Source organism: Caloenas nicobarica, chromosome 3, assembly GCF_036013445.1.
Source record: "Caloenas nicobarica isolate bCalNic1 chromosome 3, bCalNic1.hap1, whole genome shotgun sequence".
NCBI lineage: Eukaryota > Metazoa > Chordata > Aves > Columbiformes > Columbidae > Caloenas > Caloenas nicobarica.
Window position 1 is genome coordinate 94587088 of NC_088247.1, and position 26318 is coordinate 94613405.

At 45.5% G+C, this 26318-nt stretch overlaps 2 protein-coding genes across 4 annotated transcripts in view; both read left to right on the forward strand.

The window, feature by feature from the left end:
- THADA (THADA armadillo repeat containing) overlaps positions 1-17609 on the forward strand; it is a 167210-nt gene extending 149601 nt beyond the window's left edge. For both annotated transcript variants that reach the window (XM_065631876.1, XM_065631875.1), the window contains 2 exons: positions 14896-15062; positions 16270-17609. In XM_065631876.1, the coding sequence (XP_065487948.1) occupies positions 14896-15062; positions 16270-16608 (506 nt within the window). In that variant the 3' untranslated portion in view covers positions 16609-17609. The remainder of the gene's footprint in view (positions 1-14895; positions 15063-16269) is intronic.
- A 3897-nt stretch (positions 17610-21506) lies between these two features.
- On the forward strand, positions 21507-25671 carry ZFP36L2 (ZFP36 ring finger protein like 2). Of its 2 annotated transcripts, none has more exons than XM_065632666.1 (2): positions 21507-21757; positions 22401-25671. In XM_065632666.1, the coding sequence occupies exons 1-2, from the start codon at positions 21707-21709 to the stop codon at positions 23766-23768; spliced, it is 1419 nt and encodes a 472-aa protein (XP_065488738.1). In that variant the 5' UTR covers positions 21507-21706; the 3' UTR covers positions 23769-25671. The 2 variants fall into 2 exon arrangements, with proteins under 2 accessions (XP_065488738.1, XP_065488739.1); XM_065632667.1 differs by having other exon boundaries at positions 22404-25671.
- The last annotated feature ends 647 nt before the right edge of the window (positions 25672-26318 follow it).

Below are 26318 nucleotides of genomic sequence, written 5' to 3' on the forward strand. Positions count from 1 at the left end.
TCTGCCTTTTGCATCATAAGATATTCTTGCAGAGGTGATGAGACTGAAAAGCTGCGCAGAGCCCTGTGCAAGGTATTTGTCCTGTGCAAGGCCCCTGCCCCATTTCAAGGCATGCACATAGGATATTGGCATTTATTTGTAATGTCATTTTGCGCTGAGAGGTACTTCAAGAATGAGAAGATGATACATTTCTGCAAGCAGTTTTTTGCACACAGAATTTTGTTTGTGTGTGTTTGTGTGGGAGTAAAATCAGGAGTATAAATACCTTTGCAAACTAACCTAAACCACCAGCTTGTCTTCAGGTAAGTCAGCACTCAGCATTCTTAATGACCAAGATAGCACCTACCTCTGCTAGAGTCAAAGTGGAATGAAAGGTGTTTTTATTGTATTACTGATTCCCTGAGCCATCGCCTTCCCACTGATTTGGTCGCTTTAATTCCTGGTGTGCCAATGCGGGGGAGGCCATTGTGGGACAGAGTGTCTGTTACTTCCAAACCTAAGATGTGTAAAAGTCAACGTCTCTTTTTTCTGAAATAAGTTCCAAATGAGCTCTTACAAGGGGAACTCGGAACGGGCTTAGTTGAACAAATTGATTTCTTATGCATGAGAAATTCAAGTTAAGCATCCTTTGGGAAGCCTAGAAATTTAAATTTTGAGAATTAGACTTTTTATAAAGGGCTTTTGATTTGTTAGATTTAGAGCAAGACTGTTGAAATCACTTTGAGGAGCAGAATTATTTATGGCACTTGCTTACAGTACCAATGTAGTGCCACTTTCACGTGTTTTTAATTTTGTTCCTTCGCGTGGTCTGTGCTGTGTTAATGATCACCTTGTCATGCTAGCAGTGGAAACCGGTTTTATAAATAATTCCCACTGGTAAGATGAAAGTGTTAACAGAAATACTTCAGTGAAGGTCTTGATTAACTCATACACTTGGCTTGATCACAGTGGAGGTTAGACTTGCAATATCTTGTTACCAGGACTCATAAAACCCATTCATTTTTTCAGGTACCATGTTAATTACCCTTTTACTTTGCCTCATGTGCAGACACATGCAATGTGATTTCGTGTTTGTGTTGAGGACCAGTCACACTTTGTAGATTTCTCCTTGATGTACTTTCTTGTTCTTATACCTTCATATGCAAAAGGAACCAACCTTCCCTAGTTCCAGAATCTGCATATTGTATATTGTAATACTAGAACTTCAAGACTATAGATCGTGACACTCAGGTGTTCAATTTAATCTACTTGTGCTACAAACAGCAGAAGATAGATTTTTTGGGGTGTTTTTTTTTTTCTTTTGCATTTCCTCATATTTACTTAAATCTCTGTCTAATGTACAGGCATTAAGAAGCACAATTAAGAATTAAATTTCCAGAATATCTTTCCTCTTTAATTCACATTCCCCGAATGTAAATTATTCAAGTGCATCACCGAGTTGCAGTATCGTATACTAGCATCCCATATTCCATCATCACCAGCTCTCAGAAATGTCAGGAAAACAGGTATGTCATCTGAAGCCTAGTAGCGGTAGGATCAACTAAACTTGTGTTAATGAACAAGTCAAGGGTCGTTCAGAAAAGATGGTCCCAATATTGGTTTCCTTCTCCTAAAGCAGTAGATGTTCCATAGATTAGTTTAATCAGGCAGCATCATACTGAGTTGGGAAATAGTCTCTCAGATTATATACCAAAGTATAGAGGACTTGATTCTTTGGAGCCAATGACTTTATGCTGCTGTAGTGCATGGTCAGCACAGACCTTGGAGTGCAAATACAGCGGTATGTAGGGGGAGCCCGGGGATAAAGGCATCTCAGGGTGAAATAATATAAATATGAACGAAATTCCGTGCTGGTCTGCAGAACACATCAGTGGCTTCATTTCAAATTCATAGGAGCAGTAGAGGCAGGGCAGGCAGCCCTTGCTTGTCAGCTGCTGCCTTTTGCACTGTGTTTCAATTTTTGGCATCATCATCTGTGCAACACTGTGGAAGGCTGGCACAAAGGTAAATTCTCTAAATCAGAGAATTTAACCTGAATCTCATGGTTATTGGTGAAGGCTCAGCTGGCGCCATCCATGGCAAAATGAAGTAGAATATGGCCTTTCCTGAAGCAAACTCATTTGAAACACGTGGAATGAAAGATGTTAAAGACAGAAAAAGTCTTTATGTTAGACATATATGTTTACGTTAAAGATATATGCCAGTGTGGAATGTAACTGTAAATAGCATTATTTAATTAAAAGAAAAGAAAAGAAAAAGAGATTCCTCGAGCAGTGAAATGAAGGGAGTTTGGCAATTTTTTTTTTCATGGATTTGTTTTGCAGATAAGTGGATTTTGTCATGTCTGATGACTGAAGTTTCAGCCTTTCACTGGGCAGGACAGTAACAGGATCTCTTTTTCTTTACCCAGCTGGCTAGTTTCATAGAAACAAGACCTAATATTTTGGATTCCCTTATCCTTTTTGTCAGGCTGGATTGAAATTGTACAGCTGGTGCAGAAGTTGTGGTGGGAAACATGTACACAGAAGCATGCCTGCTGGTTTCCTTATTTTGTTAAAAAATGGAACAAAAATCCCTTTGATGTTGTTTATTCTTGTAGATTGCCAGACTGATTGAATAAAATATACCAGAGCTGTTATTCTTCTCTGTGCACTGAGTGCTCCCTTTGTCTGTACCTGCCCTCCCACTCCATCCTCTGTGTTTCTTGCACCTTCTCAACAGACCTTGAATTGACTTCTTTAAACTTACTGCCTTCTGCTTCTCTGTCTCCATCTTCTCTCTGTAATTTGTTTTGTAAATTAATTTAATTGCGTGAGCTGTATATTTTTACAAGGAGCGTTAATGGTCTGTTGTTAGGGTTGCCTAACACTTCTCATTATAAAATTCTGGTTTTCAGCTACTTGTGTTAGTCCTTACTAGTTCGTACTGAGTTTTTTCCATACCGTTGGGATTGGTTGGTTTGTTTGGATTTTTTTTTTTTTACTTTATTTGTTTTTATTACAGTAGATATGATTCTACATAGGAAATTAAGAGAAAATGCTATCTTTACACAGGCTATGAAAAAATCGAAAGCCTTTTCTTTGAATGCTGTTATATATGCTTTTGGAGCAAGATATTTTTGGTAAAATATGTACAAATTAGGCTGAGAAATAGGACTCTAAAATGCTATGCTTTATTTATATATCCAGTAGAGGCTGAAAGGAACCTAAAAGCTAAAACCTCCTAAGATTGTTTGTGTGTGTTCACTGAGCAGCTTAAATTTCTCAGCTGCTGAAGAGCTTCCCTGTGTTCCCAGCTGAGGATGCTCTGGGCCTGGAACACGCCGCCTCCCAAGGACTCAGCAGCTCTGGGCCAGGCTGCATTTAGGCACTTGAAATGGAAACACCTGTGCTTTCAATAAGACCTCTGGGTCGTCAGGAAAATGAGGAGGAATGGGCCTTCAGTTCTGGTTAGAGAAGGGGAAAAAGATAAGTCAGAAACATTGAGCTGGCTGCTGAAAGAGTCAAGGTGAACCAGTGAGAAGGGGAGGGGAGGTGATGCTCGGTCTGGAGACTTGCTCCGGCCAGTGCGAGAGAAGGGCACCAAGGAGGAGAAAGACCTTTGGTGGAAGCTGTGGCAAGACAGAGACTGAACTGGGTCCAAAAGGGCAATCGTGTAGGGAAGAAGCAGAATGGACAAAGGAGATGAAAATGTTTAATTCAGCCTTGTTGTGCTGCATCTGTTAAGAAGCAAGGAAAAGCTACACTATCATTGTTTTGGGTTTTTTTTTTGTTTTTTGTTGGTTGGTTGTTTGGGGGAGGGGAGGTGTTTGTTTTGGTTTTGCTTGGTTTTTGTAGTTGTTTTGGTTGTTTTTTTACAGAAGTCCTTTTATAATTCAGTAGACGAGGCAGATTTGCTTTGATGATGAATCAGGAACATCCAGCATAGGAAACTATCATCTCTAACAGTACTACTGCCTCAGTTGCAAAATGGAAAGTGATAAAGTGAGTAAGACCAGGATCACAAGAAGGGACATGCCGAAGCCACTTAGAATGCAAATCACAAGAGCAAACCTGTCCCTGCCTCTCCCAGAGAGCTGTTTGGTGCAGGTAAGCAAGTCACTCCAGCCAGAGTTTGAAAAGGAGGTCACTAGTTTGCTGAGTGCTCAGCTGGATACCTTGGAGGCGTGATTTGCAGGACATGAGAGTACATACAGCTGAAGCCAGAGGGAAATGCATTTTGAATATTAAAGCATTATGGGGTGCTGACTACTCATTGAAACAGGGCATAATGTCTCAGATCAGACATTTAAAATCAATCAAGATTTTTTAATCTTGATTTCTGTCTACTCTGTCTTGAGAATAGGTAGTGCCATTTCATTTCTCCATGGACATCACATATACAAGTGATTTGTGAAGCACTCCATATCATGATGAATGTCTGAGAGTCACAGGTTACTTAGCCATGCTGTCTTCCTTGCCCATTTAGAATATTTTCGAATATTTGGAATAAGAAAGGTTTCAAAGCCATGTATTAATTATGGAGAGAACAGAAAGAAAGGTTTCTTCGCAGTGGCTGGGAAGTCCCTGGTGTTGCATAGTTCATGTCTGCATTAATATGTGAGACAAATTTGTTCACTCTTGTGGCACCTTGTGCAAGAAGCAGCAGTATATCAGGGAGAGTGCTTACAGCATTATCTCAGTGTCTTCTGAGTTGAAGAGACACAAACTAATTCCTCAAAGGACTTTGAAGGAAATGGAAAAAACAAATGTAAAATCTGTATTAGATGAGTGTATTTGTATCTGTGTTAGACTTTCCACTGAAGAACTCTGATTACCGATTGAATAATATTTATCAAAGGGTCTGGGTATATATTCACATTATATGCAAGACTGAGCAGCTCCTACTTCTCCCTTAAATTTACTTGCAAGAAAGTCTCGAAGCAATTCATACAAACCGTGTTAGGATTTACTGATCCACCTGAGCATGCCAAGGCCTCCAAAATGGTGTTGTGTCTGATGAAGATGCACAGATGTCTGGGATAGAGATGTATCATCCAAGTCACTTGGACCCTGCTAGAGGATGCCCTGATGACAGCTAGAAGTTGCCTAGCAAATCTTGACCCAGCTGTTACTCATTGAGATGACAGTTGTGTGGAAATGCCAGAGCCTCAGGTATTTCAGTAAGAGAGAGAAACAGGCCAGAGGATCTCTAAAGAGGTGTGGACCTGCCCATGTAAAGGGAAATGCTCTGGGTCACTGAGGGTGCAAAATCCAGAAGTCACCTAGGAGGCAAAAGCTGTGTGAGAGAAAAAGGAGGAGAGTTTCCTGCTTTCATGTGATATGTGAACATCATCTTGGGAAGAAACATGGAGTCCAGATACTAGAAATGCCTCGGCCATACTAGGGTGATTGGGCTCAGCAAGCCTTTATGTTGACAAAATCTTTTGGTAGTAGAGGAGCGAGGAATATATATGCTTCATCTCATTTCAGAGTATTTCTGAAAGAAAGTCCAGAAACTCACTCTGAAGTGAAATCATTGGTGCATCTTCTTCCCATTCTGAAGAGCAAATGGTTCTCTCATGGACTGAAAATACTCATGAAAACTTTTTCCTTAGGTAGTTTCTGATCAGGATTGAGACTTGCAGCTGCACTTAATTTATCTATTAGATACCTGCAGGAGAGCTGCCCCTATGCGATCCGTAACCAATGAGTTGTTCAACAGGAGGTGCCCGGCAGCGCCTGCCTGTGGACCACAGCGCGAGAGTCAGGCTGGCATTTTTCCCTGGAATGCCAGAAAACCCTGTCACAACAGATCACACCACACGGCATCGAAAGCAGCTTGCAACAGGCATTGGAAGGCATTTGGACCTTGACGGGGAAAGAAAGAAAGAAAAAGAGTAAGAACACCCTCCGTCATTTGTTCCTAATGCGCTTCCAGCGTGACTCTTTTGTGGTCCTGATAGTTTCTAACATTACAGCATGTTTGCAAACGGAATGGTATTTTTATAGCATTGTGCATCTGTGTCAGCAAAAAGATAAAAATGATGTGAGCCGTTCTTTACACACAAGTTTCATCTCTTAGACAACATCTGAAAAAGACAATCTGGACTATATTGGAAGCTTTTGATGTAAGCTTGGTTTTTGGGTTTTTCTTTTTGTTTTTTTTAAATCAGATGTTTGTATAGTGATCAGCTTCTATGAGGTTTTGCTCTTAAAGTATATGCTTTCACATGCTGAGGAAATGGGTTTAGAAAATTGGCCAGTAAAGAAGCTGAGAATATATCATGAACCTTTGACATAAACTATTATACAAAAGACTTATGGCACTTCCCATAAGAACAATTTTACAGTCATTTCATTTCAAATATCACCCTTTTAAAATAAGTAATATGAAACAAAAATAAATATTCCTAAACCCAGTTTCTCCCCATACAATTCATTGTAAGGGTATCAGAACAGACATGAAGACTGAATTACTGAGGTTCCCAAGTTGCTTTTTGCTTTTCTGCTCAAAAATACCTGCATTCAGTAAGTCACGCGTACACCTGAATCAGATGTTTTGTGGTAAGTTAGCAAGTGTCTTCTCCACTCAGATGTGCTGGGTAGCTGCTGCTTACAGGAATCTGCAGCTCTGTGTTGTCCCACCCTCTAGAGCAGAACTGTTGGAAGAAGGGTGAGGTATCGAGGTAAAATAACATTCATGAGAAAATGTAGAACAAGATCAAAGCATATTGTAACCCAAGTGGTTTTGAGTAGTTCAGACTTTTGTATGTTTATTAGAAAAATTTCCAATTATCTAAATTTACTCTAAATTCCAGTAATTCCGAAGTGAAGAGTTTGCTTAGCAGTTGCCTCTGGCCGCAACAAGTGTGCATCTAGAACAAGGGTTATAATAGCAAAAAAATTAAATATAGTGTTGTATGAGTACTCATGTGTAGTAATAGATAGCATTTTTATGCCTGTATTTGTGTCTTGCAAAAAATTCCACTAATGTACACTTAGTAGCTCAGGTCACTTGGTTTAATTAAAGAGAAATGAGAGACAGCTACTGCATTAAAACTCATAGTTGTCTTAGCAAGATTTATTGGTGTGTATGGTACTTGTTAAATCAGTGGCTTTTGCAGTGGGAACTTTATATTTTATATTTCCTTTTAAAGAATTACATTATATAAGAATGACTATGACTTTTTACTTTGTATTTCCAAATTTATTTCAACACCTCACACGTCGTTCTCAGCCTACTTACACAACGTTAGATCATCACACGGATGAAGGGACCGTTTGCTTTGTAGAATACAATGCCACTAATTAAAGTTGAAAGTGAATGGACTGAATTAGAATCAGCTCATCCATCAAAGACTGGCTACTGATTATGTACTGACAGCGCTTCATTTAGCTCTATTAATTACACAGGGGCACCGTTATGTAAAGGTTACGAGTTGTTATACTCTTGAAAATTAAGGAAGAATACATGAAAAATGATTGTATGTGCTCAGCGTTGGAGTCTGAAAGCGGTAAATGTTAAATGGAGTGTTCATGTGAGTAATCTATTAAGTGCTTTTTTCTTATCAGTGCTTTCGTTGCAAGTGGGTAAACAGGACAGCAGCTTAGAGATCTGGATAGGCTCCTTATGCAAGCTGGGATGGTCGTGGCTGTGACTCCATAGCAGTGAAGGAAAGCTTCAAAAACAGCTTTTACACATTTGGGTGTCTGCCCAAATTGTATTGGTTTTCAACTATTGTGGGGAGAAGACTTCTGTGTACAGTCTGCTATATTGATTACCCACCCTTTCCTTATCCTTTTGTCCCTTAAATAACAAACCTTTCACCGCCATTCTCCAGATACTATTCTAAAATCCCAGCTACATTACAGAGATAAATCGGTCTCCTGCGTTCCTACAGCAGAGCTGTAGCACACATCTCATTCACAATCTGTAATCTTCATCAGTGCTATGCAAAAAGTTATTTAGCTGCAACATGCCAGTAACAAGAGTCTTCAGTTACATATTTAGTTCTGGTGATACTAATTTGAAACTGTGCATATATATTTTTTTCCCAATAAATATGTAATTTGAGTTTAAAAATACACATTCTCATTGGCAGTGTTTTAAACAATCAGCTGAATAATATTATTTTTTACCTTTTCAAAAGGAAAAGCAGGCGTTCTGTGGGTTTATGCAGGGGCTTTGTTTTTCTGGTGTTTAAATTAGGACATGGCTTCAGGGGGGCGAGGTTCTGCAGAAGCGGTAATGCAAGTGGTAAAGTCCAAATGCTCATTTCCTCTGAGAGACCTGTGAGCTGGAGTTGTTTTCCAATAAAACCCTTTGAGCACAGGAGGCAAGGCTTGCATGGGAAAAACTTACGTATGCATATATATATATGTTTAAAAAGAGGAAAAAACCTAGATATTGTGTTGAAAAAGATTGTTCTGTTCACATTCCGAAAAAGGGCTTGAAAAGATGATGAATATGTGTGTGCTTTTTTTGTTCAAGAAGGAACTTAAATTTTCTGCTCAGTCCTGAGCTGTAGGTTTCCGTCATAATCAGACACGTTGTTAACCCAGATCTGTTTATAATCAGAGTCAAAGCTGCGAGCAGCATTACTGCTACTCTACTTGGAGACTGCAACTATTAAGAAATTAGTTTTGATTAGTTTGTTTTGTAATAGTGTTGTGTTTTGACATCGTGTTGCGTGATGTCAGGAAGGGCCTCTTTTTAAAGTCGTCCTGAAAAAGCAGGGCTATAAAACAGACTCGGGCAGGAAAATGGAAAACAGATGAAGTAGTTGTACGTCACGCAGGGAATGGTATTTCTCGGGAGGATAGAAATGATCTAATCGCCTTTGATTTTATGAAACACTATAAAAAGGAATCTGCTTATATATTAGATTTTACGTAAATGGTCATTTTTAAAAGTGAAAAGTTCGATGTTTGTAACTTAAACTGACACGGTGCAATGAACGAGCACCCTTTGGAGAGCCATCTGCCAACTGTCCGGACACAACTGTCACCATTTCTGCATTTTCTTTTTCGGTTGGTTTTACTTCTCAGTTGTCCTCTTTCCATCTTAGTTCCCAGCAGATGATAGCTCTCTAATATTATGTGCGGAGACCGAGGGGGTATGGACACCCCTTTACTTTCTATCTACTGCCACTGCTTTTCTTCTGTTGCATTGTTTTTCTGGTGGCCTGGTGCCTGCGTGTTGCCTTCCTGCGGAGTTGCACAATTCCTGTCTAGCTCAAAGTAGAACATATAAGCAGGTTATTTCCACATAAGAAATTTGGTTTCTAACCTGACTTTATTTTTACCACCCTATGTAACTCTTGGGTTGGGCCAGTGGTATTTTTTTTCTTTTTTTTTTAAATTCGAAGGCTTTTTAAGTTGTGTGAAGCCCGTGTATATCTGCGGTAATGCCTCACTTGGTTCTCTTGCATTCGATATATTGAGAATAGGGGCAAACTTGATTATTACCTAACACCAAAAAGAAGAAAACCTTCCATGCAACAAGAAGTGATTTGTGAATCAGTAGGTGAAACTTTCCCTTTGCAAATCTAATGTTACAGGTATTAGTGACTTGTGATGCTGGATCTGCCATCATTTGGATAGGAATCTGATCTCTTGCTTGATATTCATCATCTTGTTAAGGTGCTGTATGAGAGAACCTGAGATAAATCTCCAGTTTTGTCAAGCAGTCATTCAGTGAGCATTGTTGATTTAAATGTCCATGCTTGTTTCTGAAGCAAGAATACGACCTTATTTTACCAGGGTGTTATGAGCTACAGTATTGATAGTGACATAGTCATGTTTACACCTAAATAAGCAGCACTTTGTGCAAAAAAGTCAAAAATATTTCACCAATTTGGAATATACCTGGTCTGCCTAAAATACTTCCTGTAATTTCAGTTGGAGAATTTACCCTCCGTGTAATCCCTGACAACGCCCTGGCTGCGGGTTCGCTGTTCTTTGTGAGGCTTTTGTCTCAGGACCGTAACACGAAGGAAGCTTCTTTGCAGTTTTACTTCTCTTTCTGTTTCTTCTGAACACAGCATACATTTACAAAAATTGCATTACCCTTTGGTCTCACATTAGCTTCATTTAACAATTTCCAGTATAAAACCAATTACAAAATGCTTTGATAGGCAAGGAATATGTCCTACTTTTCTATTTTGCCTATATTATATCATGTTTGTCCTTAAAATCTGTGTATATGTTCTTAATACATCCTTTCAGTTCCCCATAATATCACCAAGGCTTTAACAGAGAACAATTGTATATTTAGAGGACATGTAATAGGCTACTAGTAGAAATATTTACATCTGGCATGATCAAAGCTTTTGGAGTATATGAATGTGTATGTGGGAGGTCTAATTTTTATGTGGGTGGATTCACAAAGACTAAAACACTGCAGTAGTTAACCCCTTTCCCTTTATGAAAATTCAATTCCTCAAAATGAAAAAAAGCATGTAGTACCTGATTCTTATCTTTTGTTTTTCATTTCAAGGAGTAGTATTAATTCTTCTGCTTGTAACTACTTGTTTCAGGCATCGAGAATTTTTTGTATTTCAGCCCCTGTAGTGGCTTATTTAGTAAGATGCTTATCTTGCTTGGGATGTTTTTGCACATTGGAACACATACATGTTTTAGAATTTAAAAAAAAAAAATCATTTTAACACAGTTTTGATCATCTGTAGAACTGTTGTGGTGGGACCCCTATTGTATTTTCTGTGTTTGGTCCTCAGGTTCAATTTCAGCTGGTAAAGCTCCCGTGGCTGCTGTCGTTTGAAATTTTGCATTCGGTTACTTTAAATAGTTGCCTACGTTACGACGGGCTATTTGTACTCAGTCATTTGAATCATCTCCATTAGTATTTTGTTCAGGTGCACTGAGCGGGGGGCTCTTCCTCCTTTGTCCTCCCTCCCCCAGCTCCCAGTTGCACCAGCGCCGGCTGCTGGGAAAGCAGCTCAGCCCGCCAGCCCAGCAGGAGAAGCCGCACGCCGAGTTGCCTGCCAAATCCGTGTTCTGCTCTTCCGAGTGTCAGCTTAGCAGGTGATGAGCGGAGCACCTGAGCTGGCTGGAGGCGAGCGTCAGGAGCCCCGTGGCCCCAGGGGGCTGTGGGCAGAGCGGAGCCACCGGCCCTTCTTGCCCCTGCTGAACTTCCAGCTCGCTCAGGCCGCTTTCTGAAGTCACCACTTGAGTCATGGACATGGCATCATGTGTAATATGTGGCTTCTTGAAAATCAGCCCTGCTTCACAGGCAAATCATGATGTGAGGAGCGGTTCTTTTAAACAGTCAATACGTCAGCAAAGACACGTACGTTTTGTTTTAGAATACAATACATCAGCAAAGACACGTACGTTTTGTTTTAGAATACAATACATCAGCAAAGACACATACATTTTGTTTTAGAATACATACACCTTTTGTGGGCATCTTAAAAGATTCTGTGCATGCTTACAGCGTCCATTGCTGTTACTTGTGGAGCTGGGAGTCGTCAAAGCAATAGAACATTTTCCCCTCTGAAAGCATTTTTTACCTGTTAGATCATGGGTATGTACGTAACTTCACTTGCTGTTCTTGATCTATATTATTTCGGCATTCCAAGTTTAGTGAGTTGATATACTTGCTCCATCTCTTCATTGTCCTTGTGGCAATGGTAGTCCCCAGATCCGATCTTGAACTATTCTAGCATCAAATTTGTGTGAACTGGTATCAAAGTCAGTTAATGTCAGTGTGCTCTGTAAGTAACAGCAGCTGAGGAAGCGATTCAGAAACCACGGAGCCATTTGGGTTGGGACAGAATGGGATGGGCAGGTGGAAGCGAAGATTCTTCATCTGCCAGAGTTGGATCTGTTGTTGAACCTGTGTCAATACCTCAAGCAGCAGGAGGCTGCTGTGCTGGCTTCTCCAGCACAACGCCCAAGGTAGGCAGGCTCCTACCCAAATGTTTGAAGCCTGTGTTTCAGCATTATCGAAGTCGTGTTGCTTTGTTTTTCTCTGGTCTCAGTGTCAGAACTGATGCATGAGTCTGATTGATCAGTTAGATGGTGCCTGCAGTTCACAGAAGGGCGGTTGGCATCTTTTGGGTCAGTGCTGTGTCCAGGGTCTTCATGGTTTTCCTGTGTGTTAGACCTCCTTTATATGTCTGTCTTGTAATTTTTTTCACTTCTTAAAAACAAAACAACAACAAAAACCCCAAACCAAACACCTTACCATTTCTGTTGTTGCAACACAAGGATTCCCTGCAAGATTGCTGTGCTACGTGACCACAAAAAAGCCTGTTCTTCTGTGTCAGACTGATGAAAAACTGCTAGTAAGCAAGTCTGGTGTAAGTAGTACATCAGTATCACTTGTTTTGCTACCTCTTGGCAGTTTTCAGCATGTTCACATAATAACGGAATGTAGAGGCCCCAGTATATGTTTTGGTGCATTTCTCAGCAGTCCAATTTTCTCATCCTCAAGGAGAGCGTGACTGTATTTATACTTAAGGAGTCTAAATCTTAAAAGGAAAAAAAGGCCCCAGAAAATGGCAGGTATTTTAAATGCGTGCAGTTGTATCTCTAATCAGTCTCCCAAAGCAACAGCTAACTTCAGGAAGACAGCAGTGGGTAATAACATTTGGGGTTTTAGCTCCCAGCATCACTTAATTTGCTAAATATTCACATACAAACAAAATGACACAAGCAAGGGACACTATACAAATTTTGACAGTCATAGCCATTCAGTAGTCATCCATAAAACTCTGAAGGATCATCAGAATTCAAAAGAACTGTGTTTAGAATGTGTTTTGTAAGCGTTCATAACTGGGATGCTTATTTCAGGCTCAGAAGCCCACACTCCATCTTCATTTCTATTCTTCCAGCTCTAAGGACCACCAGTATTTCTGAGGAGTAGAGGTCCCCATGGCACTTGAAGAAACTGTGGTTTTTACCTGAGCCTAGAAAATCAAAACAGAGAGGACAAACATTGTACCTGTTTGTCAGAGTATCAGACTGGTACAAAGTGGGGTACATGAACAGAGAAAACAAGTGTCTTGGTTTAGTTATTTTGTTGGGTGTTTTTCTGTTTGTTTGGGTGGTTTTTTGTTTTGGATTTCTGTTTTCTTGGTTTGGTGGTGTTTTGTTTGGAGGGTTTTTTTTTTTTAAGAAAGGATCCTGGGAAGAAACATCAGCAACAACAATACCTAAAAACCCCAATACCTAAAATAAATGGTGTGGGAATGTCGTACCCCTGCAAGCTCTCCCTCATGGACAAAGGTGAGTGATGTCCTACTACAGTGATAGGTCCTGACATGAAGAAAACAGATTTGAACACTTGATTTTACTGTCTAGCAGAGACATGTAACATTATTAGTGTCATGGGGAGATTGACTGCCTGCCTTCCTGTTGCTTGTTCAAGGAGATTTCCATTTACCCTCATCTAACTCCAAGATAAAGAAGGGACCATCTGTTCTTTCTCCTTCACTCCCTTCCTTATTATGGTCCTTTGTTCTCATGGTCTCAAATACTAATTCATCCTCCCCATGTCCTCAGTACATGGCCTGCTCTGCCAAATCCCATCTCTCTGTCGGTCTGGTTTGCCCTTAGCCATTTCCTATGTTTCCTTATGCATTGGCATACGTATTTCGGTGTTTTACTGTACGTTTCTCTGCTGTGCCAACGTTCTCCAGAAACCCTGGGGCTGGTTCGAGGCCCAGGGAGGTGTCACAGGACACAGGTCCACGCCGCAGCGCTGAGCATGGGATGTGAAGGATGGGTGTCGGCTGGACCGCTATGCCTCTTTTATGTCAATAGTGGTTCTCCTTCATGGGAAATGCTTCAATACGCTCAGAAACAGAAAATAAGGTCTGCCTTCCACGTCCCTATGGATTTTTACCAAAGAATTCCGACTCCGATGTGGTGTCTGCTCACAAAAGACAGCCTTCAAGAGCGATGTGTCCTTATGATCTCACTACTCAGAAGACAGACCGTTCAGCGAACAGCTGTTTGTTTGCTGGTGGCTATGGACAAGGATGAATTTTGCCAAAAATCCTTTTTACGGTAATCACGTTTTTACAGGGGGCTTGTTCATTAGCTCTCCTGCTCCGGTCCTCTTCCCGTGTCCCCATTAAGAAAAACTGCATTAATGTTACCAGTGGTGAAACTCATACCTGTGAATGCAGCTGTTGGAGTTCTCATGCAAATGGGGCTTCTGGCATTTTTATGTACTGTCGTTGAGGGCAGCCCTAGGAACCACAAAGTTCAAACAGCAGCTGCCCCGGTGAGAGCAGTGGGGAAGTTCAGGGAAGAAATACGGTGTGGACAATGGCTTTGTGTACAGCTCTGGCATGACAGCAAAACCTGTATAAATACAGCTCTGCGATGGTTTTTCAAAGTGTCTGCCATTCTCTTCTTTAACATCTTCTCTAAGCCTGTCTTGCATGCTTGATCTCTTACATGTGTGTATATCTTGTTATATATAAAGAGATTGCACACCAAATAATGATTCCTTTTATATCCCAGCCCTTGAAAAACATATAATGTGCTGCAGGTTTTGAGTTCCAGTGAATCATCAAATCAGATTGAAGCTGCAGTTTTGCAAAAACAGTCACCGTGCTGTAGTGTCAGGACTGTCTCTGGAGACGTTTCTAACAGACATCTTTGTATATTTAAACCCAAATTAATGTTACTACATGGGAAGGAAAAAAATATTAAGCGTCGGCATTTTCAGTTGCTTCATATTTTATTTTGGAATTGAGAGGAGGCCTCAAGCGGCACAGAAATAAACATTCTCCCAGTTTATTTGTAGTACAATTCATCATTCTAAATGCATTTGTGTAAATTCAGCATCTGTTTTCAAAGAAATAATTTCTGCGCTGATTTTATTTGAAAACGTTTGTCGTCTTGCTGTACGTCGTTACGCGTATTTTTCTCTCCACAGGGTTTGCCCTTAGGATAGTGAGTGCTCCGGTGGCCTTGGACTTGGCGTTGGGCAGCGTGTGTGAGATGCTGCGGCGCTGGGGGCAGAGCCGCGCCGGCGTGCCCGTCCTGCTGGGCTGGCTGCTGGGACACAGCGACCCCAAAACACACCCAGAAGCTTCAGTCCCGGTAATGTTAACCCTGAGTTGCTATCTCATGTTGGGATGGCTACGTTTCTGCACTCAGCAGGAATAGGATGAAATACCTCATCTGATGAAGCCTGATGTTCACTACTGTAGTATTAATAGATCTACAATTTAAAAAAAAAAAAAAATCACATGGACAGTATTTAGAACAAAAATAGTTTGTTGTCTGTTTCCTGGTAATACCAGTGTGAAATTAAAGAAATCAACAAGCAAACATTGAAATACATCAAGATTTACTTAACAAATCCTTGTCCACTGAAACATACTGAGGCTGTAAGTGATTGTGTTCAGTATTGTTGCAGATGATGGTTTGCCTTGAAATTAACCGGCCGCTGTGAGTGCCAGGCACATCTGGCATTCAAGCACAGCGTTCTCCCAACTGGCGGCTTTTCCAGAGATGTCACCTAAATATTTGGTAACTTCATGCCACCTTCCATAGGACTGGTTCTGCTGTATAGCACACAAAACAGCCTCGCTCACATCAGTCATTGTCTTCAGAAGCATTATTTGTGTAAAGAAAAACTTTGTGATGCTGGTTCTGTAAAACCTAGTGCTGTATAAATACACTGTGCTCTCTTTGTCTTGAAAAGACTGTACAAATTAAAATAATGCTGGAAGGTAAATAGGAAGGAGCAGGAGCAGCTACATCTTGGAGAAGTTTGTTGACAATTAATATGACCAATGAAATATATTATGAATCTTTTCTTAAGCCTGTGGTTTAGGTATGCCTTTCTGATGTTCCACTGACTGATACAATTTTCCTTTTCCATTTAATCCACTCGAAAAGCTCCATGACATAGCAAATTACCATACTGGTTACAGAGGGGTCTCTGTGAAATACGAGACAGTTTCACAGGGGAAGGCAGGCACATGTTAAGGATTAGGACTACTATTTACTTCCACTATTTCCCAAGAGTTATACCATAACTGCCTGATTTTTGAAGGTAAAATTTCTTTCACAAAGTAGGAAACTTTTTTATTGTGTTTTCCCAAACCTTTGAAAAATGATGCATGTGAATGCATATGAATCTTTACCCTTTTTTTCTTCGCTATAAAGAAGCTGTTCTGTAACAGCCTCTATTCTCGTTATTTCTATATATATGTTTCATATATTTAATAATGTTCTCATTATTATCAAGACTGCAAGTCATTTTCTAATCACTGGGGTTTTTTCTTTTCTTTTTGTTAAGGAAGAAGACGATTACCTGTTTGATAAAGGGGAGGTGAATTTCTGGGCAGAGAAGCTGACTTACGTCAGACAACTTAGTAAGCATCTTTTACTGCTTATATCAACAACTCATCTAACTTTACCTGATCAAGGAGAACTTAATCGACTATCAAGAATAGCACTGGACCAAGCCCAGCTTGTTGGACACCTTCTTAGAGCACTACCTCCTACTCCGGAATTTACCAAAACGGCAGAATTCACAAGATTGTCTATTCAAAATGAGAGAATATCAGTCTGCCTTAAAATATTAGATCAGCTGAAGACTGATGGTACTTGTAAAAATGAAAATCTGGAAAGCTAAATTACTAAAAGTTCATCCTTGGGGAGCTGCGCACAATTTACTAGATGGGCAGAGGGACTGTATTCTAACGATGCTCGAGGAATAAGGGATTGCTGTAATGACTCCGGTAAACCGGCAACAAACTATTCAGTATTCAGGCTGAAACCACATTTTTAATATACGAGTCCATTATTTTTTCTTTTTTTCTCAGATGTGCTGAGGGAGACTGTTCCTTTTAAATGCATTTGCTAATTTCATTCAGCTGAGCATGGTTTATTATAGCTACTGTAGGAAGTCAAGCAGCTAAACCTAATATTTTCCATTCATCCAGGTGCAGGCCACCTGTAGTTGTGTTACATTTTATCCCAGATTTTTACCTCCTGTGTTTTAATACTGAGAAAATACTGATTTTTTTTTTTTTTAAATCTCCTTTCAAGATGTAGAATGGTAATTATCTAAGTTAATATTTTTAAAAATTTTATTTTATTGCTAAGTGTTTCTGAAAGAAAAGAAACAAACCTTGGCTTCTTTGTCCATGACAACTTTTAGACTGTGTTTTAAATTTTACTGCATTTTCCTCTGGAGGAAGGCAGGGATTGTCACTTTGTTTTGTAGATGGAAACAGCATTAGTTACCCCTGCACGCCTCTTTTTTTTTTTTCCTGTATAACAAGTAACTACTTTTATAAAATTGCTCTAAAGTGAAGAGCGCCGTGTCCAAAGCAGCTGTTCCAGTTTGAACAAACAGTTTCATCTTTACTTTCAAAACACCTTGTTCTGCAAGCAGCCCTGGAAGGTAATTACGGCCCCGTTCAGTAGTTAGGCCTACGAGAAGTGATCTTGGGAGATGCTGTGACGGGTGCCCAGGCGGAGCGGCTGTGGGGAATATACCGAGCGTTCAACCCTTTCACCCTCCGAAACACAACAGCGTTTGTTGTGCTTTGCAAATGTTTTGTTGTTTTGTTTTTTGTTTGTGTGGGGTTTTTTTCTGGGAACTGAAATTGGTTTCCGATATGAAAATAAGACGTCGAAAATAAATATTTGTGTTAGAAGTCTGTGTTTTGTTCCTTCAGCCCAGGGCTGTGACTCTGCGTTCGGCTGCAGCCAAAACGAAGCTGCGCGGGGGCGGCTGTCGTCAGTTCAGCCTCCCTGGAAGAGCGATGTGCCCAATAAACCACTGTTCGCTTGCAGTGTCCGCACCTAATTGTATATTTTCGCACACTGCACTCGTAAGTCTCGATGATGATGATGATGATGCAGGTTAATTAGCAGCTCTTCCCACGGCCGGTGCCGCGGCGGGCGCTCTGCGTGTGGCGGCGCGGGGCCGGCAGGTGGCGCTGCAGCACCGCCGTGCGCTCCCTCGGTGCCAAGGTCTGGCTTAGCGCTACCGGGGGCTGGTTTAACCTCACCGGGGTCTGGCTTAGCGCTACCGGGGGCTGGTTTAACCTTACCGGGGTCTGGCTTAGCGCTACCGGGGGCTGGTTTAACCTCACCGGGGTCTGGCTTGGCGCTACCGGGGGCTGGTTTAACGCTACCGGGGGCTAGTTCAACCTCACCGGGGTCTGGCTTAGCGCTACCGGGGGCTGCTGTAACCTCACCGGGGTCTGGCTTAGCGCTACCGGGGGCTGCTGTAACCTCACCGGGGTCTGGCTTAGCGCTGCCAGGGGCTGGTCTAACCTCACCGGGGTCTGGCTTAGTGCTGCCGGGGGCTGGTTTAACTTCACTGAGGTCTGGCTTAGCGCTGCCGGGGGCCGGTTTAAACTCATCAGGGTCTGGCTTAGTGCTACCGGGGGCTGGTTTAACCTCACCAGGGTCTGGCTTAGCACTGCCAGGGGCTGGTTTAACCTCACTGAGGTCTGGCTTGGCAGTAACAGCCTGACTTAACTTCATCAGAGCCTGGCTTAACCTCGCCAGGGCAAGGTGTCAGCTCACCCTGGCTGGGTGCTGTGGTGCCTGATGGCCGATTGCTTCCCACTTCTTGAGTTTAAATAAGAGTCTGCTGTAAATCAGGATATGCTTCTGAGTTAGGCTTAGTGAACATCTGAACACTGCACGAGACAAAGTCACTAAAAAAAATAATTAAAAGGAAAAGTTCAAATACTTTTACAGTTTCAAGGATTCAGGGTTAGTTATATATGTCATTTACAATGAAACATGAGGCTTCGATAGGCAAAAGGTAAAGGTCAAACTCTGAGATGAAAAGATGTCTCACAGAATGCATGTTACCCAGCTTAACAAACCACACTCTAAGTTAGGCTTAAAATTAGTTTGCATCTGTTTTGAGCTTCTGGGGAAAGAACAGCCCAGATTATGTCTGGAAGCCACTCTTAAAAATAGTCAAGACCTGTACAATTAATTAACAGCTGCTGGTTTTACCACACCTTGACAACATTTTTGAAGTAGTGTAGCAACAGCTTTCATAGTAGAAAACAAACAGAACTTTGTATAGTACTGAATTTACAGTAAGGTTGTGTGACATTGCTCATGTCAGTGATTAGCGTAAGACTGTAGTACTAAGCACTGGCAATGGTTTTATTGGATTGAATTTAAAATGTGTATGCCTATATATTCAATGTCAACGAATGGATGAATGCAGATGTGTAACTGCATAGTAGTAGATCCACAGTGACCATAAAACTTATGGAACTTTGTGAAGCCTTGAGAACCTGGTTAATCAGTAACCCAAATAACTTGAAAACTCAGTCCTCCTTATTGTGGTTTTAGAATGCAACTGAAACCCGTCATCCCGCCTTAGTTTATGGAGAGCAAATAAAAATATATCAGCGCACATACATTTCACCACACATTGCTGGTGAATTGAGTTACTTTATAACTACTCAAGAACCTTTAAACCCTAAGCAGCAATTACAGAAGAGGGTTAGCAAAACCTTATACCAGAGCACTTATCTGCCACGTGCTTGATCAAAGTCAATTTATCAAAGTATTCCCCCAAACGCCGGTGACACGTTGCTCCTTGCGTGACTCCCATCATAAGCTGTAACCCTTCCGCAGGGCGGTAGGAGGGAAAGGCAGGAGGAATTTTAAATTTTGGGCTGGAAATCCCTGTGAAGGCGGGTGCGGGCACTAGGGGGTGGCAGATCCCCGCGCTGCGCCGGCCCGTCCCAGCCCCCCCGGGCCGTGCGGGGCTGCCGGCGGGAGGAGGGGCGGGCGGGAAGCGGCTCCGGCTGCGCCCCTCCCAAAAGTGCCCGGCGAGCGGGGGACTTGCCCAAGTGAAGTGCTGGGATACGGGAAGGAAGGGGGTCGGGGCTTTTTATTGCTCCAGCTCCTCCAGCCCTCGTCTTTTCCGGGAGGTTGTTTTTTTTTTTCTATTTCTGTTGATAAGCTCAGCCTTAGCCTTACAGGCTGGGCTTTCTCCTCCGCGGGTGACCGCAGTGCAGGGGGGTGCAGAGCCGGGTCCGGGCTGCCAGGGCTGCGCACGGTGGGTCCCGCCTGCTGCCCCCGCGCATCCTCGGGAGGGGAGGAACCAAATGGGAGCGTGAGCCGCACGGAGGCGCGGGGACGGGTGTGAAAACGCGGCGCGAAGTGCGCTAAACACTCCCCCCACCCCCCACCTCCTGAGTTGCCTTCCTTTGCAAATGTGTTTTCAAAGTGCAGCGTTCCTGCTGACGTGGTCAGATTTGCACCCTCGGGTTTCCAGAGCCTGACATCCCGGCTCGGAAGCTGAAGAGGATCAAACGCCTCTGCTGGCTTTAGCAGCTATAAAACTTTACACGTCCATTTTCCCCCTTCCCATTTGTCCCGGCGCTGAGCAAACGCGGGAAAGGACACGGGGTGCAGGGCCGCTGCCTGCGCCGCCTTTCCCACGTCGTGTTTGCGCAGCCTTATCGGCGCAGGAGGGGGAAGGGGGGGTGTTTTGCACGGCGGCCGCTGGCCCGCCCTGGACTGCAGCCCGCTCCTGGGAAGGGGCCCCGGCGGCAGGGGCCTGCCGCTGCCGCCGCCCTCGTCCCGGCGGCGGGGGGCAGCCCGGCGGGAGGGCTGCCGGGGCGGGCGGCGGGGCGCAGGGAGCGGAGCTGGCAGCCCGCGGCACGGCCGGGCCGGAGGCTGGCGCGGCCCGGCGGGTCACAAGACCTTGGCGGCTGCTGGGCCGCGGGGCGAGGGGTGTTGGGACTGAGCGTGGGAGGGGAGCGGGAGGGGGGCGTGGGGGGATGGGGGCCGCACATCAGCGCGGCCGCTGCAGGGTTAACGTTGCTTCGCCTCCGCGTCTGCCCGCCAACCTCTCCAAACATTAGAAAGGGGGAAAAAAAACCCAACTCGGACGGCTCAGAGGGGGAAGCGGCGCGCAGCCCGTGCCCAGCTGCCGTCCCGCCGGTCGCACCGGGGCAGTGCGAGCCCGACCTTTGTTTCAAACCAATTACGTGGCAAAAGTTTATTTTCGTTGGGGCGGGAGAAAGGTGTCCCCCGCGCTGCCGCGCCTCTCCCACGGCACTGCGCTCCCGCCTCCGCTCGGCGGCAGCCGCCACCCGCGGGCAGCTGCCGGCCCGCTCCCGGGGGCTGGGGGCGTCGGTATTCGGGGGAGGGGTGCGAACACGGGCGCTTCCCAAGGGCCGAGCGCGCAAGGCACTGTGCTGCTCTGCCTCGGCCGGTTCCGCGCCGGGAGCGGCCCCTGCCCCGCTCCCCCCGCCCCGTCCCGCCCGCGCTGTCGGCGCACCCGGCTCGGGGGTAGCGGAGGCTGGCGGCACGGCGGGACCGCTGCTCCCCGCCAGCCCCGCAACGCAGCAACCACCCAGCCCCGCCGCCGCTGCCGGCCCTCTGCAAAACTTGGCGCGACCCCGCGGGGCGGCCCGGCCGGTCGGGGCGGGCCCGCCGGGCGGAGCGGGGCGGGCGGAGCGGGGCACCGCCCCCGCGGGCCGCGGCCGCGTTTATATGGGGGCGGCGCGGGGCGCCGCGGAGTTCCCGCAGTTCGCTCGCTGCTGTGCAGCTGCCGTCGCCGCCTCGGCCCGGCACCCGCCGTCCCGCCCGCTGCGCCGGGAAGGAGACGGGACCATTTCGGATCTCAAGCAAACGGCCCCCTCCTATCTAGTCGTGGCTTTTCCAAACCCTCCGAGGAGAGCGGGATCTTTCGGTCCTTCCTGTATTTCCGATCATTACAGGATCTAGAAATGTCGACGACACTTTTATCTGCCTTCTACGACATTGACTTCTTGTGCAAGGTAGGGAGGAGCGTAGTTCCCCAGGCGCGACCCGACGCCGCGGTGTGCAGGACGGCGCTCCGGGCGGCGGGTCCGGGGGCCGGATCCCGGCGGGGCGGCAGGCCCGCGGCCGCCCGGGACGGAGTGTGCGGCCGGTTCTGCGGGCGGCTCGCTGCCTGACAGCTGGCCGGTTTAAAACAGCGCGGGTCCTGCTGCAAGGCGGCTGATGCAAGCCTGCGAGCCTCGGAGAGGCGCGCTGCACCCTCGCTGCGGGGGCTTCGGGGTGGTTTTTTTTTTATTCTGAAGCTTCAGAGGCGCCGAGCTGCTCTGCAGGCACTCGCACACAACTGCTGCGCTCCCGGGAGCAACTTCTTAAAAGTTGCTCATGCAGCGAAGCCTGTAAGGGGGTTTCTCCCCGGCTCTGTCCAGCTCGCCCTGGCACCTCAGCGCTTGCGGCAGACCCGCTTTTGGGGCCGGCCGGGCGGCGCGACCCCTGCCCCGACCCCCGTGGTGCGCCCGCAGCGCCCGGCGGCGCCGCGGAGAGGGGGTGCTGCGCGCCCGCGGGTGCGTGTCGGTGGGCTGGCGGTCACCATGCAACACCCTCCCTCTCTCTCCCGCTCCCTGTCTCCCCCGCCCCCTCCCTCCCTCCCATCCCCCGCCCCAGCAGACGGAGAAGTCCCTGACCAACCTCAGCAGCATGCTGGACAAGAAGGCCGTGGGGACCCCGGTGGCCCACCCCAGCTCCAGCTTCGCGCCGGGCTTCCTGCGGCGGCACTCGACCAGCAACCTGCCGGCGCTGGCCGGCGGCTCCAAGTTCCCCAGCCCCACCGGCTCCAGCTCTTCCTCCACCTCCTCCTCCTCCTCCTCGTTCGGCAGCCTGAAGGAGACGGGCTCCGGCGGAGGCGGCAGCAGCAGCCCCACGCCCCTGCTCAACAAGGAGAACAAGTTCCGGGACCGCTCCTTCAGCGAGAACGGCGAGCGCAGCCAGCACCTCATGCAGCAGCTCCAGCAGCAGCAGGCGGCGGCGGCCGGCAAGGGGGGCGGCTCCGGCGGCGGCGGGGCCCCCATCAACTCGACGCGCTACAAGACGGAGCTGTGCCGCCCCTTCGAGGAGAGCGGCGCCTGCAAGTACGGCGAGAAGTGCCAGTTCGCCCACGGCTTCCACGAGCTGCGCAGCCTCACCCGCCACCCCAAGTACAAGACCGAGCTCTGCCGCACCTTCCACACCATCGGCTTCTGCCCCTACGGCCCGCGCTGCCATTTCATCCACAACGCCGACGAGCGCCGCCCGGCGCCCGGCGGCGGCACGGCCGCCCCCCCCAGCGCCGCCGCCGCGGCGGGGCCGCACCACCCCCCGCCGCCGCACCCCGCCGGCAGCACCGGCGACCTCCGCGCCTTCGCCCCCCGCGACCACCCGCTGGGCGGCGGCTTCGGGCACCCGCGCGGCGGCGAGCGGCCCAAGCTGCACCACAGCCTGAGCTTCTCCGGCTTCTCCGCCCACCACCACCACCCCCCGCACCCCCACAGCGCCGCCCCGCCGCCGCCCGGCGGCCGCCTGGACGCCCCGCTGCTGGAGAGCCCCGGCGGGTCGCGCACGCCGCCGCCGCCCGCCTCCGCGCCCTACTGCGAGGAGCTGCTCTCGCCGCCTTGCGCCAACAACGCCTTCGCCTTCTCGGGCCAGGAGCTGGGCAGCCTCATCGCCCCCCTCGCCCTGCACACCCAGAACTTCGCCGCTGCCGCCGCCGCGGCCGCGGCCGCCGCCGCCTACTACCGCTGCCAGCAGCAGCCGCCGCCCGGCGGGGCCTGCCCGCCGCCCCCCGCCTCGCCGCCCTTCAGCTTCCAGCCCCTCCGCCGCCTCTCCGAGTCGCCCGTGTTCGACGCGCCGCCCAGCCCCCCGGACTCGCTCTCCGACCGGGAGAGCTACCTGAGCGGCTCCCTCAGCTCCGGCTCCCTCAGCGGCTCCGAGTCGCCCAGCCTGGACTCGGGCCGCCGCCTGCCCATCTTCAGCCGCCTCTCCATCTCCGACGACTAGGGCGGCCGGGGCCGCGCGGCGGCCGCGCCGGGCGGCTGCCGAGCAAGTAAGTTAGCGGGCGCAGAAAGTGAATCCCTCTCTTTTTATGTATCTATCTATCTATATACGTCGAGAGCTGAACAAAACAAACAAGGCATTCTGCAAAAGGGCAAATGACACGAACTGAACAAAACTTATTTTTATAGAGAGACCTTGGAAGAAGGGGATTTTTGTTTTGGGGTTTTTATCTTGTTGTTCTTTGGAGACAAGTTATGATAAGCACCAGCAGCAGCCATTCCATCTGTGTTCAAAAAAATAAAAAAAGCATTAGAAAAGACCACCTGAAAGCAACAATCAATCTGGGGAGCGTGTGTCCTGCCTGTCCAGCTCCTCCAGGCCTTCAGACACACACATAAGTTGCAAGCTAGTTTGTCTTTCAATCCAGTTTAAGTAAAAACACAGAACGTACTAAACCTATAAGCTTTTTTAAAAAAAAAATAAAAATCCAACATCCTGCCAAGAATATGCCTTGATAACAACCTTCCTTTTTATATATCTATATATTATTATTATAACAAATGCTAAAACCTTCATTCCAAAGTTTAATATTGGTTCCATTGCCACCACTTAGTGGATGTTTGGCTTAGAACAATTGTTTTTTGTTGTTGCTTTATTTGGAAGCACTCAACTGAGTTTAGTTTGTAATTGTTGGAGAATAACTGCTGATTTTTTTTTTTTTAATTTTTTTTAGCTGTTTGAGTTGATTGCATGAATGAGTCACTGCACACAACTCAATATGAAACTATTTAACTTATTTATTATCTTGTGAAAAGTATACATTGGTAATTTGTTCATACTGTATTTATCGGGTATGATGAAAAGCAATAGATATATATTCTTTTATTATGTTTAAATTATGATTGCCATTATTAATCGGCAAAATGTGGAGTGTGTTCTTTTCACAGTAATATATGCCTTTTTGTAACTTCACTTGGTTATTTTATTGTAAATGAGTAAAATTCTTAATTTAAGAGATTGTATGTAATATTTATTTCATTAATTTCTTTCCTTGTTTACGTAAATCTGAAAGATTGCATGGTTTCTTTATAGAAATCGGTCTCGATGCTGTGGAAGTAGTTTGAGGAATTTCTATGGTTTTTTGTTTGTTTTTTTTAGAATGTAAATGGTTGTAGCCCGTCCGAGTTGAAAAACAGAAAAAAAAAAAGAAAAAACAACGACAACAGAAAAGACTGACTTAGCAATCAGACTTCAAAGTGGCAAATCTAATTCAGACTTCTTTAAAGTAACCAAAAAGTGTTTTTTGTTGCCTAACTCCACCAATCACACTGTGATATAGTCTCAAAGTATGTAGCAATAATTGGGGGGTCCCAGTATTATGTCTCACAGTGCCTTCTTGAGGGTCCATGCTTGCCTTAAATATCTCTCAACCAAATAAGTATTTTTCTTAATGCTTGAGATAATTTGAATGTAGGGATGGGTTTTAACTACAGCAAAATTTCACCACTCTTTATTTTATAAGAATGGAGGCCATCTTTGGATCTGAAACTTTATACAGTACATGAACATATCTTGTTTAATTGAATTCCAAAACTTGTAATTTCTTTTTTTTTTTTTTCTTATGTAGAAAGTCGTGAGTTTTCAAACTTTCCTGGACAGTGGATGAATGAGCAGTAGCTTAGTTTTGTTTGTACATAGGTACAGATTGAGCACTATGTACTCTTTTGGACTACTTTAACAGAAGTATGTTTTGAATGTAACTAAAGGATAAGTCAACTTGAGTTGTAATATATTTTTCGGGAGTCAGTTCACTACAAATTGTGTGAGACTGTAAACTTTGTACTGTAAATGTTTTGTAGTTCTCCCAATAAAATTTTTTTGGAAAAAAAAAAAGTAGCTTTTCAAACGGTGAGACCTGTGCCTGCCAGGCAGTGAGTATGTCTTGCTAAACACCCCCTGCCCCCCCGCCCCAGTCACAACCCTGTCTAGCTACAGATTAACCAGTTTGCACTGCAGCTCCAGTCCACTCCTGCAGCAATCACTGGTCGGGGGCCAAAGCTAATAAACACTTCCAGAAAGTTCGCATTACCTGTGTACTGTATACTGTCTTTTTTTTTTTTTCTGTCTGTCTCTCTTTTTTTTTTTTTTTTTTTTATTTAAGTGGGTGAAGGATCAAATCTTTGCTACTTGTAGTAGCTAAACAGCTGGAGTGGAATAATCTAGTAATGGCATTTATCAGTCACACGGGTTATTGGGGGTGTGTGAAGGTACCATGAGCCTTCCTGGCTGGTTTGGGGTAAGGAGGAAATGGCAGTTTGGGTAATAAAAAGGCATAATTAAGGTTTGCTCTTTGTCCCAAATGCTTTGTTCTTCTTCACTCTCAGGAATGCGGACTTCTGCCTCAGCGCTCTCATCACCCAGCGAAGGGCATAGTGGTGTTAATCGGGCAAATGTTCAATGTGTTAATCAGTTTCCAGGGCTTGGGTTTTATACAACTTATCTGAGGATATATTTACATAACAAAATACTTGGTGGCCCGGGGTCTGTGTGTCT

Coding starts and splice junctions, on each gene's coding strand:
- ZFP36L2 (XM_065632666.1), top strand. CDS start 21,707: ATGTCGACGACACTTTTATCTGCCTTCTACGACATTGACTTCTTGTGC. Junction 21,758..22,400: donor ACATTGACTTCTTGTGCAAG/GTAGGGAGGAGC, acceptor CCCCCGCCCCAG/CAGACGGAGAAGTCCCTGAC.